The sequence below is a fragment of the Cannabis sativa genome, chromosome 6, assembly GCF_029168945.1.
Source record: "Cannabis sativa cultivar Pink pepper isolate KNU-18-1 chromosome 6, ASM2916894v1, whole genome shotgun sequence".
NCBI lineage: Eukaryota > Viridiplantae > Streptophyta > Magnoliopsida > Rosales > Cannabaceae > Cannabis > Cannabis sativa.
Genome location: NC_083606.1, coordinates 37,756,740 through 37,771,455, shown reverse-complemented (window position 1 = coordinate 37,771,455; position 14,716 = coordinate 37,756,740). Strand labels below are relative to the sequence as shown.

General features: G+C 34.9%; 1 protein-coding gene across 1 annotated transcript; it reads left to right on the top strand.

The window, feature by feature from the left end:
- Positions 1-453: 453 nt before the first annotated feature.
- LOC133039249 (uncharacterized) lies at positions 454-2,217 on the top strand. The gene is made up of 2 exons (XM_061118098.1): positions 454-1,187; positions 1,362-2,217. Exons 1-2 carry the CDS (start codon positions 454-456, stop codon positions 2,215-2,217), a joined length of 1,590 nt encoding a protein of 529 aa, XP_060974081.1.
- The last annotated feature ends 12,499 nt before the right edge of the window (positions 2,218-14,716 follow it).

Genomic DNA, 14,716 nt, shown 5'->3' with positions numbered 1-14,716 from the left:
AAATATTTTACAAGTTTAATTAAAAAGCAAAAATTTTAATTAATCACGTTTTCCATAAACCTCGTTGATTAGCAACGAGCTGCATAGCATGTTTAAAAATCACGTAATACGCCTATGCTAGTTAGGGTGTTTCATTTGTGGTCAACTTGATGTAATCCACAAAGCAATTATAAAACAAAGTAGAGAAATATAGTTATACACTCTTAATGACTAAATAGTAATTATAAAATTTACCAAATATTTCATAGATTGTAATACACTCTTAGTAACATGCCCATTGTATTAGCTTATCATAATACTTTTTGAAAAAAGTTATAATTTTGTGTTAACGAAAGGGTTTTTTGTTGTAGTGTATTTTATTGAATTAATTAGGTTAAGTTGAAATAGAATTATTTTATTGTATTAATTAGGTTAATTAAATTGTTTTTTTGTTGTTTTGTTAGAAGTTTCGAAATGGATAGAGATTGGATGAGTGCGAATAGGTTAACGGTAAAATATAGGGAAGGTGTTGATTTCATTTTGGAGTTTTTTGCAAAGAATGCGGATAATCCTGATTTGGTTCATTGCCCATGTCTCAAATGTTGTAACATGGAGCGTATGAAAATTGTCCAAATAAGAGAACATTTGTTTAAGAACGGTATAGACAGGAGTTATAAGGTTTGGTATCACCACGGAGAAAAAATTAGAAGATCCAGCGAGGGACCCTCTAGAAAGGACAAGATTGTTAATAATGTGGAGTATGAAGATGATCACATCGCAGAGATGATTAACGAAGCAGAGTTTGAATCTCAAGTTCGTCCTGAAACATTTCAAACTATGTTAGAAGATGCTGAAAAGCCGATTTACACTAATTGTAGTAGGTTTACTAAATTATCGACGCTTATTAGGCTATACAATTTGAAAGCAAAACACGGGTGGAGTGGTAAGAGTTTGACAGAGTTACTAGCTTTCTTAGGAGAATTATTACCCGAAGGTAATGAGGTGCCTTTGTCTTTCTATGATGCAAAAAAGACATTGTGTTCGTTAGGCTTGCAATATGAAAAGATACATGCATGTCCTAACAATTGCATCCTATATCAAAAGAGATTTGTGGATGCTGTAGCATGTCCAACGTGCGGTGAGTGCAGGTGGCAAAAGAAAAAGAATTCTAATGAGGTAAAGAAGGGTATTCCTGCAAAAGTATTGTGGTACTTACCATCCATACCTCGTTTGGTTTGAATTTTTCGAAATGCCGACCATGCTAAAAATTTTACTTGGCATGCCAGTGATAGAGTGAAAGATGGTATGATGAGACATCCAGCTGACTCTCCCGCTTGGAAAACAATTGATGCTAGATAGCCTGATTTTGCCAATGAGCCTAGGAATATCCGTCTTGGTCTCTCTGCAGACGGTATCAATCCACATACTTCCCTTAGCAGTAAGTATAGTTGTTGGCCAATCTTTCTTGTGATATATAATTTGCCGCCGTGGCTTGTTATGAAGAGAAAGTTCACTATGTTGACATTGATGATATCAGGCCGTTCACAGCCTGGCAATGATATTGATGTATACTTAGCTCCTCTTATTGATGATTTAAGTAAATTGTGGTATGACGGTGTTAATGCATATGATGCCTATAGGAATGAAGCATTCAATCTTGGGGCCATGTTATTGTGGACCATCAATGATTTTCCTGCTTTTGAGAATCTTTCTGGCTACCGTGTGAAAGGTTATTATGCATGTCTTATCTGTGAAGAGAAAACATGTTCTCGCGATTTAACACATTGGAGAAAAATTTGTTATATGGGACACCGAAAGTTTTTGCCACCCGAACATGTATTTCGGACCTGGAAAAAGGCATTTGACGGTAAGCAAGAATTTGAAATGCCTTCCCCACCTTTAAGCGGAAGACAATTGGTAGAAAAATTGAAAAAAAATCAATTCAATCTTGAAAAGCGAAAGTCAAAATCGAAGAAAAGAAAAGGAGGTAAGGGTGTCACAAATGAACCTCAGGGACCGTGGAAGAAAAAATCAATATTTTTTGAGCTTGAGTATTGGGAGCATTTGGTTTTACGTCACAATTTTGATGTGATGCATATTGAGAAAAATGTCTCAGATAGCTTAATTAATACCTTGTTTAATATTCCTGGTCGGAGTAAAGATGGAATTAAATCCCGTCTGGATTTAAAAGAGATGGGGATTAGAGGAAATTTACATCCAGAAATTGTTGGTAAATGAACTTTTTTACCACCAGCGTGTTATGCCCTGACTAAGGAAGAAAAACGATCTTTCTGTACGTCATTGTCTCACGTTAAAGTACCCGAAGGGTATTCTTCAAATATCTCCAATTTGGTAGATATGGACAAATTAATTTTGTCCGGACTGAAGTCTCACGATCATCATATACTGATGCAACATATTCTGCCAGTGAGTATCCGTTTTGTTTTACCTAAGAAAGTTCGCAATGCTATCACCAGGTTATGTTTGTTCTTTAAATCTCTTTGTTGCAAAGTGGTAGTAGATGTGTCAAAGTTGGAAAATCTCCGATTAGAAATTGTTGAAGTGTTGTGTTATTTAGAACAATTTTTTCCTCCATCCTTTATTGACATAATGATCCACTTAACTGTTCATCTGGTGAGAGAGGTAAAAATTTGTGGGCTAGTGTATTTGAGATGGATGTTCCCAATGGAACGGTACATGAAAATCCTAAAGGGTTATGTAAGAAACAGAAGCAGGCCAGAGGGTTCAATTGTTGAATCCTACATCGTTGAAGAGGCTGTAGAATTTTGTTCAGACTTCTTGTCAAATGTAGCAACTGTTGGGTCATGTCTTCCTCGAATTGATAATGAAATTAGTAAAGGGGGTCAGGGTGTTTCTGTTTGCGACGTAAGTCGAGCTGATCGAGATGAAGCACACCGACTCGTTTTGCAAAATGTTGATGAGGTTCAACCGTACATTGAGTAAGTTTAATTTAATTTTTAATATTCAATTCAAATCAAAAGTGTACTAATAAGAATAATGTTAACTAAATCTTGAAGGAAACATTTTGATTGGATCAAGACTACTTATCCTCGTAAGTCGAGGAACCACAAATGGGTGCAAGATGAACATTATCGAAATTTTAGTACATGGTTGAAAGAAAAGGTATTATGCAATACCGAGTGATTTATAATTGGTATTTTTTTCATAATCCTTTAATGTAACTGCTAATTAATTTCATTTATGTTAGGTGATTGTGGAAATGAGTGACTCCCCGAACAATGTATCTCAGTTGCTACTTTCAATATCGCATTTTCCTTCATTTTCTGTACTAAAGTATCAATCATACTACATAAATAGTACTCAATTTAACACGAAAGATCGTGATGCTTCTAGAAAAGCACAAAATAGTGGTGTCATGATTGTTGCTAGTGCTATCCAAGTAGCTATTTCAAAAGACAAAAACCCTATTGAATGTGATATGACTTTTTATGGTGTAATCAAAGATATTTGGGAATTAGATTACATTAGCTTTCGAATCCTCGTTTTTCTTTGTGATTGGGTGAGGAGTGATAATGGAGTTAAAGAAGATGAGTTTGGATTCAAGCTAGTGGACTTGAATCGAGTAGGACACAAGTCTGATCGATTTATAATGGCATCCCAGGCAAAAAAAGTATTTTATATGAGTGACCCACTAGATGGTCGCTGGTCAGTTGTTCTAACAACACAACCAAAAGATTATGATTACCAAGAGTCTTGTGGAGATTTATATCTCAATGATAAAACTTTTGAAATCAATCCACCACCAATTGATGTCGCCGTTCGAGACGAAATCATTTCTTCTCGTGAAGACGGTGAAGGATTATGGATTGAGTAAACTATCAATCTGTAAATGTTAGTGTGTTTTGTTTTATATTATTTTATATTTTTTTGCGCCTAATCTAAATTTCAATGTTACTTTTATATATTATTATTTTGCTTTAATGTGTAGGTACATTGACTATGGATGACCCCGATGAATATGATGATGATTTTGCCCTTTGGGGACAATCCATTGGTGGTGAATACGAATACGATCCACGCACCAACCGAACTCCGACCCTGATTCACAACCAAAGAAGAAAAATGGTAGGGGGCATATAAGGGTCTGAAGCATATAAAGAATAGGAGTGAAGGAATACTTCTCAAAGTCGAGTACAACCAATGGAGCCAGTGCATTGGGGACACTGCAAATGAACTGGTTAGCCAGATTGGCTTGTATGCAAGACGAAATCTTCCACTGGCATACAATGATTGGAGAAAAGTTCCAATGGAATTTAAAAATCTATTATGGGAGTACATCAAGGTAATGCTAATAGCTAAGATTAATTTGCATATGTAGTTGAATATTTAATGTCAATCTAACTATTATTGCTACTTCTTGCAGTCAATGTTCAAGTTAGGCCCAGAAGCTAAGCAGTCTACCTTAAAAACTGCTGGACGAAGATGGAAAGACTGGAAAGCATTCCTAACAAGGAACCTAATTTTCAAATACAAAGATAAAGTTCCAGCAATGCTCTATCGTCCTCCAGATGCTTATGCTTCATGTTACAAGCCCGAAGATTGGAAAGAATTTGTTGCCAAAAGATGTAGTCCTGAATGGGCAAAAAAGAGAAAGAAAATGCAAGATATCAGGAGTCAAAATACATACAATCACCATGCGGGCCGAGGTGGTGTTAAGAAAGTTGAAGAAAAGTTGGAGAAAGAGTTGGGCCACCAGCTGACTATATATGACAGGGCAGACTTGTGGATTAGAATACACACGAACAAAAACGGCGAGCTCGATGGCCCTGCTCAGGAGGTCGCTGACCGGATTGTAAGTTCCATTTATCATATATGTGCTTGATCAAATCCTTAAACACTTTTATGTTGTTCAAATTCTTACAAATTTTACTTTCTTAAATGTAGGTTGAGATACAAAAGCAAGTTGAGGAGGCGACAATATTAGTAGAAGGCTCAAAAAACATACTTACTCTAGCCTTGGGAACAGAAGAGCATGGAGGACGTGTTTGAGAAATGGGGGGTGGTGTCACACAGACACAGTTTTTCAAAACCCCACGTCCTAAAAGAAAGAGAGTCGATGACAATGATCGTATGAGTGAGGTGGAGAAGCGACTTCAAGAGTCAGAGGAACATCGTCGTAGACAAGACGAATTATTAAATAAACTCCTCCAAATAGTCCAAAGCCAAAGTGGTGTTGCGGGCACCTAACATGCATCTGGTTCAGGTGTTGGGGGGAGCATCCAATGAACCAGCTTTTGCTGCTGTTACCTCAGTTCTAGGAGCAACACCTACTGCCAGGGCCTTTGCTCCACCAACTGTCAGGGCCTCTACTCCACCAAATGCCAGGGCCTCTGCTTCACCAGCTCCCAAGGCCTCTGCTCCACCAGCTCCCAAGGCCTCTGCTCCACCAGCACCCAAGGCCTCTGTTCCAACACCTCCACTTGTTCCTCCACCAGCCACAGCTTGTGCAGCTGCTCCACCAGCACCATCTCCGGTTACTTCTCATAACGTATTATTTACTTGCTTTTTAAAATAATTTTCATTATGCATGTTTAATTTTTATATCATAATTATTTAATTTCTTTTTAAAATAAATTTTGTCTGTCTCTTGTTTTGTTTGCAAATGAAGAGATTGAGGTGTGATATGTACGTGATTGATCCCAAAGAAAAAGATTCGGTCTTAGTTGCATCAGGTTATGTGAAACTTGAAAAGGCAGACAAAGAAGGCAATATTATAATACATGGAGTAAAAAAGAAGTTTGATGATTTTAAACGTGTCTTTATTGAGAAGGTGGTTGAAGAAAATGCCATTCTACCATGCCCTATAGAACATGAAGGCTTCGACATAGTTGGTTTAGCTGTAAACAATTTTGTAGCTTGGCCAAAGAACCTAATCAACATACATCCAGATGATTTAGCAAAGGTACATCATTTTTTTCCTTTTCAAGTATATTTTCTTGAATAATGAGTAGGTTGAACTCAAATAGTTATTTGGTGATACTTTCTTTTTAAAGAAGCTAATGATAGTGTCTAGTGGGATGGGAATGCATTATTGGTGAAGATTTTGTGGCCTTGATCTATTCAAAGCTAGTTTTGTAAGTATTTTGAAATTGTAATTAATTGTTTGATGTAGATGAAAGGAAAGAAGAAAGTTTCAAGAGATCATTTGGCTCCACCGACTCAGCCACCGATAAACCCAAAGGGGCCTAATAAACAGTCTGTCAAACGGTGCATTCCCCCTGCAAAGACACAAATATTGTCTGGACTTACAGAGATTGTGAAGAATTGGCCTGCTAAGAAATCAAAGAGATACTATATTAAACCGGAAGTGTTCGGAGGAGAAGGCCAAGACTGTTGGATCAGCGCTGACGAGGTGGAAGATGTGTGCGAGCTCCATATGATTGGACATACTGTTATGTCTCTTTGGTGCAGGTATAATAGTTAATAACTAAGCTAATATCTAAGTTAAAAATTATATATACAACTGTTTATTAATAATCTGTTTTAATTTAGTTATTTGCAAGAACACACACTTAATCTTGGTGGGTTGAGGAATACATATGCATTTAATAATCCTGCTTCAGTATCAACTGAAGCTGGTAAACTCAAATAACGTTCAGAGAATCTATGTCAGCGAATGATGGGTATGCAACCTAAACAATGGTTGATATGTCCGTGGAATTCAGAGTTAGTATGTTTTTATATTAATAAATGTAACAAACTAATGGATCGATTAGTGAGTTGACAGAATTAACATGTTTTTTTCTTAGTGATCACTGATTGACAATTATGATTCATGCCAATACTCAAAGTGTTGCATATCTTGACTCGACAAATGACTTTATCCGAACTGATATTATGAAATGTATCCAAAAGTAAGTTATAATTTTTTAAATTTAGATTATGTTACAAATCAATTCATTAATTAATTTCTTTTTTGTTTAGTGCTGTGGACATGTACAAGATCGAAAAAAATATACGAAACAAGGGTCCACTAAAAATCAACCAATACACGTGTCGACAGCAGCTGGATGGAGTACAATATGGTTATTATGTTATGAAGATTATCCATAGTTTCATGACGGTTGTTAATCCTGTAAGTTTTTTTAAAAATCATGTAAACATGAATAACTACTCTTCTCTATTTAGTTTGTATTTTAATTATATATACTTTTAATATAATGATTAATGTTTTTTTTATCTTTTGTTTTACAGTTCAAGTTAGATGCTCCCTATAGTAACGAGGAGATCAATGCCGTACGGTATGAGTTGGCCGAATTTGTGAAGCCTTTGATTATAGATTAAGTACTTAAGGTTACTACACTTTTGATATAATACATGAGTACCAAGTTTTATGATTATTGTTATCTTTTGCATATATTATTAGTTCATATTTAGTTTACGATATACATGGAATTTAAGTTTTAGAATCGATTTTATTAACAATTTTGGTATTGTGTGATTAGTTAATAGAATCGATTACTAATTTAATATAAGTTTTAAAAATGTTATTTTAATTTTTTTTGTATTATGTATTTACTATTATATAGAGTTATTCTAAAATTTGATAATGCAGGTGGGGAAAATTGCATGAAAAATTTGCAATTTTCCCTTACTTATATGTGTGCTTCATTTTATAAGTGATGCAATAGGTAAAAAAAAAAGTATTTTCGTAATAGATATGGCATTTTTAAACCGACGGAATAAGTTTTTTGTGACAGTTTTAAAATGCCATGAAACATTTAGCGTCATTTTTTAACTGACGCTGAAAATAAAATAGAAAAGAAATTATTTAGCGTCAGTTTATAAATGTCGAAAATTGTTTTTTGCGTCGTTTGAAAAATGACGCTAATAAAAACTATTTGCGACTACAATATATACGTCGGTTTATAAAACCAACGTAAATTCTTTAAGTGTCACTTAAAAACAGACGGGAATAGTGAATTTTGTAGTAGTGTAGGGACGCTGAAGTCCAAGAGGTGGAGGATCAAGGCAAGGTCCATCCTGATACTCCTTCTGAAGTTGAGGAGGAAGGTGCAGCTCAGAGGTTTCCCTTTGGTGGCTTGAATGATGATGGACAACCTATGTCTGAGGCTTGAGAGATCTTAGAGGCCGTTGAAGACTATGTCACTGAGGAATACACCGAGGCCATTCCTCTAAGAAGGCAAGGCGTACTAGGAGCTCGGTGGGTTTCTCCCCCATCCGTGGTAACCAGGACAAAGATGAAGAATTTGCAGAAGCAGGGTTACTTGGAGGAAGTCAAATGCTTCCTTCCCTCCCCCAACCAATTAGCGACCAGTCTAAGGGAGGGAACTGTGCTTGGTCAGGCGCTCATGTTGGAATTTATTTTACCAGGATCTTAGGTTTACTAACAAGTATGTTATTTAACATCCTAAATATGAACTTCAAAAATGATATGAAATAAACACATATAAAGTATAAGAAACCTTACAGCGATTGCAGCGGAATATAATGTCTCATTCCAATCAGATCTCTAACCCATGTATCCTTTCTGTAGCAGAGTATCACCAAGATCTGAGTTCGAATCTCCTTCTCTTGAATCTGGATTCTTCACAGCCTTACACACTATGATTGAGTACTACTTGATGTGTGTGGGCACTCACTCTTTTCACTATGTGGCTTCGGTTTAGAAGAGAGGAAGAGAGAGAGAAGTTTCGGCTAGGGTATAGGAGTGGAGGCTCAAATTTTTATCTGAAGGAATGAGATGCATCATCTTTTCCCAAAAGCCATCACTACCTATTTATAGGAAACTACCCAGGGTTAGGTTAGATTTATTTGGCATTAAAATAATTAAAAAATAAATGGTAAATTTCTGTAGAAGTGGTCGGCCATGATATGGATTGGGCCCCACTTTGCAATTTTGCCATTTTGTCATTTTTTCATCTTATTTTCTCAAAAATGCCAATTTTCCAATTTAACCACTTAAATGTCAATTCTAATTATTTAATAAGTAAAAATTAATTATTAAATAATATTATCATTTAATATATTTATTAATTAGACTAATCAAAGTCTCTTAATTAACAAACAAACCCTAGAAACTCTTTCTTCACAATTAAGCCCTTGCTTAGTGAAAATTCATAAACTAGACATAGTCTAATTTTAGAATTATAATTGATAAATCAAAATCAATTTACTGAGTCTGACAAGTAGTATTGTCTCAACTAGTATGGGGACCATGGGCCTATATATCTGAGTTTCCAATAAGTAGACCCAGAACTTACCAAGTAAATTTACTGGCTTATTAATTCCTTGTTGCATCCAACCATAGAAGTTGGAATTGCACGCTCAGTTATATAGAACACTCTATATGTTCCACGATATAGATACGCTATCAATTATCCATTGTTATAATCCCAATAATCAACGATCCTCTATAGATAATTTACATCGTATAGGGATTAAATTACCGTTACACCCTTCAATGCATTTTATCCTTAAAACACTTAGCCACTTATAAATGATATTTCAGTGAACTAAACATAATCACTGAAATGAGTACTCAACCATTTATCTCTGTTTAGCAAAGCTGGAAGGAGATCATCATTTAACTTCTATGTCCTAGATAGAAGCTATAGATTCCATATCTATGCACTACCACTCAATTGCACTACCATGTTCCCAAAATGTACGTATCACCCTAACCAAAAATAAGGCTTAGCTAACAAATCAAAGAACATGTATAATACTCTTGAGATCGAACCTAACCATGTCAGGATTAAGATCATTTGATCTAAGATCAACTAGGTGATATTGAATTGAATAGATATTACAGTAAATTTATCATATCTGATTCAAAGTTCAATATCGGTCCCTTCCGATGCATATTCCTTGCATCCAACCCAAGCTTTACTTTAACCAATGCCCTGGAAAGAACATAGCACTTATCCAAGGTGTAAGTAAACTATGTTGTACATTATCATATCAGTTAAACCCCGTGTACTGATAAATCTAGGAATATATGTTTAATCACATAATCTTGATTACTTTCCACTGTGCTGACGACATAATAAACAAGAATATAAATGTGATAAGGATTTGGATAAATTTATAAATCAAATAAATAAATAAATGATAACATGAACCAAATGACACAATAAGTGATGAAAATACTTCTGTTTTTTTATTGATATCTAAATAATAGAGATTACATTAAAATGGAGTTTTATTTATGGCATAAAACCCAAAAAACTCCCACTTGCACTAATATAAAACAATCAGTACATTTTAATTAATCCTTAATTCTGACGGTGCTTGTCAAATGTAGTTCCTGCCAATACTTTGGTTAATGGATCAGCTAGGTTGTCCTCTGTGTCCACTTTCTCCACCAGTACATCCCCTCTTGCCACAAACTCTCTAATGATGTGATATTTCCTTTCAATATTCTTGCTTCTGTTGTGGCTTCGAGGCTCTTTACTGTTTGCTATGACTCCAGTGTTATCACAAAGTAAAACTAGTGGTTTTTCCATTCTGGGGACGACACTGAGACCAGTGAAGAACATTATAAGCCAGACAAGTTCTTTGGCAGCCTCTGCAGTAGCTATATATTCTTCCTCCATGGTAGATGCTGAAATTGCAGTTTGTTTAGCACTTCTCCAAACCACTGCTCCACCCCCAAGAGTAAACACCATTCCAGATGTAGATTTCCTGTCATCAAGACATTCGTGGAAATCTGAATTGGTATAGCCTACAATATTTAAAGCACCTTACTTGTAATTCAAGATATGCTTAACAGCATTTCAATGTTCCTGTCCTGGATTTGTCTGATACTGCTCACGATTCCTACTGCATAACAGATGTCAAGTCTAGTGCATAACATAGCATACATTTCACTCCAAACTGCAGAAGCATAAGGAACCCTTTGTTGGAATTTATTTTACCAGGATCTTAGATCTACTCACAAGTATGTTTATTAACATCCTAAATATGAACTTCTAAAACGATAAATTAAACACATATAAAGTTTAAGAAACCTTACATTGGGTGCAGCGGAATAATATGACTCCTTCCGTTCAGATATCTAGCCCTTGATTCCTTTCTGTAGCAGAGCATTATCAATATCTGAACCTGGATCTCTTTCTCTGAATCTTTGATGCTGAAAGTCCTTTGCTGATGATCTTTCTTCACGATCTTCCTCACTATGATTGAGGTATCACTTGATGTGTGTGGGCACTACTCAAATCACTAAGGATTTCGAAATTATCAAGGAAGAAGAAAGAAGAAGTGGTAGCTAAAGATAGGGAGAGAGAAAGCTCAGGTTTTCTGAATCAGAAGAAGTCAGAAGAAAAAAAGTGTAATTTTCCTGAAGCCTTCACTATCTATTTATAGCATTCCACTAGGGTTAGATTTGAATTATATGGCATTAAAATAATGAAAAAATCAACTTAAAATAGATACATAGGTGGCCGGCCATAGCATTAGAAGATTGGGCCTTGGGCTTTGCAATTTTGCAATTTTACCACCTTTTGTATCTAATTTTCTCAAAAATGCCAATTTCCTAATTCAATCATTTTAATGCCAATTCTAACTATTTAATAACTATAAATAATTATTAAATAATATTGTCATTTATCATATTTATTAATTGAACCATACAAAGTATCATAATTAACAAATATGCCCCTATAAACTCTTTCTTTACAATTTCGCCCTTACTTAGTGAAAATTTCACAAATAGACATAGTCTAATTTGAGAATTATAATTGATTAATCAAAACCAATTACATGAGTCTTACAAGCAATATTATCTTAACTAGTGGGGGGACCATGGGTCTATATAACCGAGCTTCCAATAAGTAGATCAAGAATTTATCACTAAAATTCACTAACTTATTAATTCTTCGTTGAATCCACGCATAGAACTTAGAATTGCACTCTCAGTATATAGAATGCTCTATATGTTCCACCATATAGACACATCATTAGTTATCCATTGTTATAATCCTAATGTGATCAATGATCCTCTATATGAATGATCTACACTGTAAAGGGATTAAATTACCGTTACACCCTACAATGTATTTATTCCTTAAAACACTTCACCCCGTATAAATGATATTTCAGCTAATGTGAAATGAGTACTCCACCATTTATGTTCGTTTGGTCAAGCTCGAAGGAGATCATCCTTTGCTTACTATTCGCCAGATAGAAGCTATAGATTCCATGTGATAGCGCTCCCACTCAATTGCACTACCGTGTTCCCAAAATGTACGTATCACCCTGACCTAAAAGTAGGCTTAACTAACAAATCAAAGAACACGAATAGCCTCTCGAGATTGAGCCTAATCATAACAGGATTAAGAGCATTTGATCTAGGATCAACTAGGCGATATTGAATTGAATAGATATTACAGTAAGTTTAATAAATCTAAGTCAAAGTTCAATATCGGTCCCTTCCGATGCATACTCCATGCATCCAACCTGAGCTTTACTTTAACCAATGTTCTGGAAAGAACATAGTATTTCTCCAAATACAAGTAAACTCTTGTTGTAGATTATCATATCAGTAAAACCCTGTGTCAGATAAATCTAGGAAACTTTATTCACATAGTCATGTTTACTTTCCAATGTGTTGACGGCACAATAAACAGGATCAAGTATGTGAAAAGGGTTTCATATAAATTTATACATTATGTACATATAATCATGAAATAAATCATGTGAACCATGCAACATTAAATGTTATTTCTGATCTATATTAATAAGTAAATCTGATTATATTGAAATGAGTTTTATTTAGGGCATAAAACCCAACAAACTCCCACTTGCACTAATATAAAACAAAAAGTGTGTTTCCAATAATCTCAACACCTTGATATACAAATCAAGTGTAGTAGTAGTAAACTCCTCGTAATAGGATCTGAAAGGTTGAATTAACCACAACCTTTTTCTCCACCATTACTCTTCCTTAATCACAAAATCATTGATAATGTGAAATTCCTCTCTATATGTCTTACTCTCTTGGGATACTGGATTCTATACCTTTGGCAACTACTTTTGGTTAATCAGGAAATTAACACTAGTAGTTTAAGGCAATTTGGAATGGTGCCAAAGATGTATAGAACTTTCCTTAGACTGAATAAGTACCTTTCCTGCAGCTTTAACATTCAGTCCCTTTCTGGTAGACCTAGAGACTTCAGATAGGTTTTTTACACTTCTCCAAAATCACTATTCCACCCCCAGAGTAATCACCATCTTATCAGAAAGATTTACTAGCACAAAGGTAAATTTCGAAATCTGATATGCTGTAGTCTAAGCGTTTTAAACACACCCTTATAGACTAACATATAGTTCCTCTTCTTAATCTTAAGATTTACTTGATTTTCTTCCAATGTTCTTCTCCTGGATTAATCTGATACCTACTCATTACTCCCACTCAACAGCAGGTGTCTCTTCTAAGGCATACAAAAGCATATCTAAGACCTCTCACTGTTGATATAAGAAATTCTTTCATGGCTTTATCTTTTCTGGAATAGTTAAGACTTTTCCTTAGATAAATAAAATCTATACCTATGAAGTTGTGAAGCTTCTATAGATTGCCATTAGAAAGAAAATGCTTCAGCATCTTACTAAAGTAAGTTGCTTGCATTAGAGTAAGTAATTACCAGGTATACCACAAGCCATAGGTTTAGATAAACTCAAACCTATAATACTAGGAACAGGAAGTTTTATTAAGTCCATTGAATGGACTTATAAACGAAAATTTCCTTTTATGTCCTTGTAATAGAAAACTTTAGGTTATTCCATGTGAATGGATTAAACCAAAGTTCTATTGGCTTTCTTCTTAGTTTCTTATCTTGACAATCCATTACTTGTTTAAACTCACAATGGATTTTAATCACTAGTGTCTCCCAAGTCATAAGAAGGTGAGTTCCTAGAAACTCTCCCACTACGACAAGGTACCGTGAATTATGTCGAAGAAAACTAAATGGTATTAACCTCTTTGGTTGTGACAAGACAACAGAGGCAGTGGGATCATCATGTGTTATATAAGATGATAGAACAGTTTTGGAATCAAGAAAAGTATCTCCTTTATTTGCTACTTGTTTTCAGACTTAGTCATTATCTTAGAAAAGTAGTATTTGTTTGAACAAACACTTTCTTATCTATTGACAATGGGATGGTCCACCCCTAATCACTTAGAATAGCTAACAAACCATGGTTAATAGTTCTAGCTTTTCTTAAGATTTTGATTAGGTCATCCATGAATCTAGTAATGATTTACTTTAAGTATACAATCCTTACATCATTCTGAAATTGTATTACCATAGAAGGATTTAGGCAACGACTAGTAACTAATCATCAACATGCAACTCAAAATTTCTGGGGAGGTAAGTTTGGATATAATTCAAAAATCAATTTAATGATCTTTGAACTGCATATCTACTAACTATTTCTCCACCCCTATCAGTTCGCAAGATCTTTAACCACTTACCTTAATGGTTTTAACCATTGCTAGAAATTAATGAATTTTTTCAAACATTTCAAATTTCTTGCTAATAGGTATAATCTAGAGTTATCGTTTTAAGAATACAACGAAAAACTCATATCCACCCCTGAATGTACATCCATCTGCGAATGAGATGAACTACTTTCAGTGGATATAGGCATATTTACTCTTTGCAAAGATTGATCTTGTCAAATCCACTATTAACAAGATACAAATGCCATAGATTAAGAAAAATGTGGTTGTGTC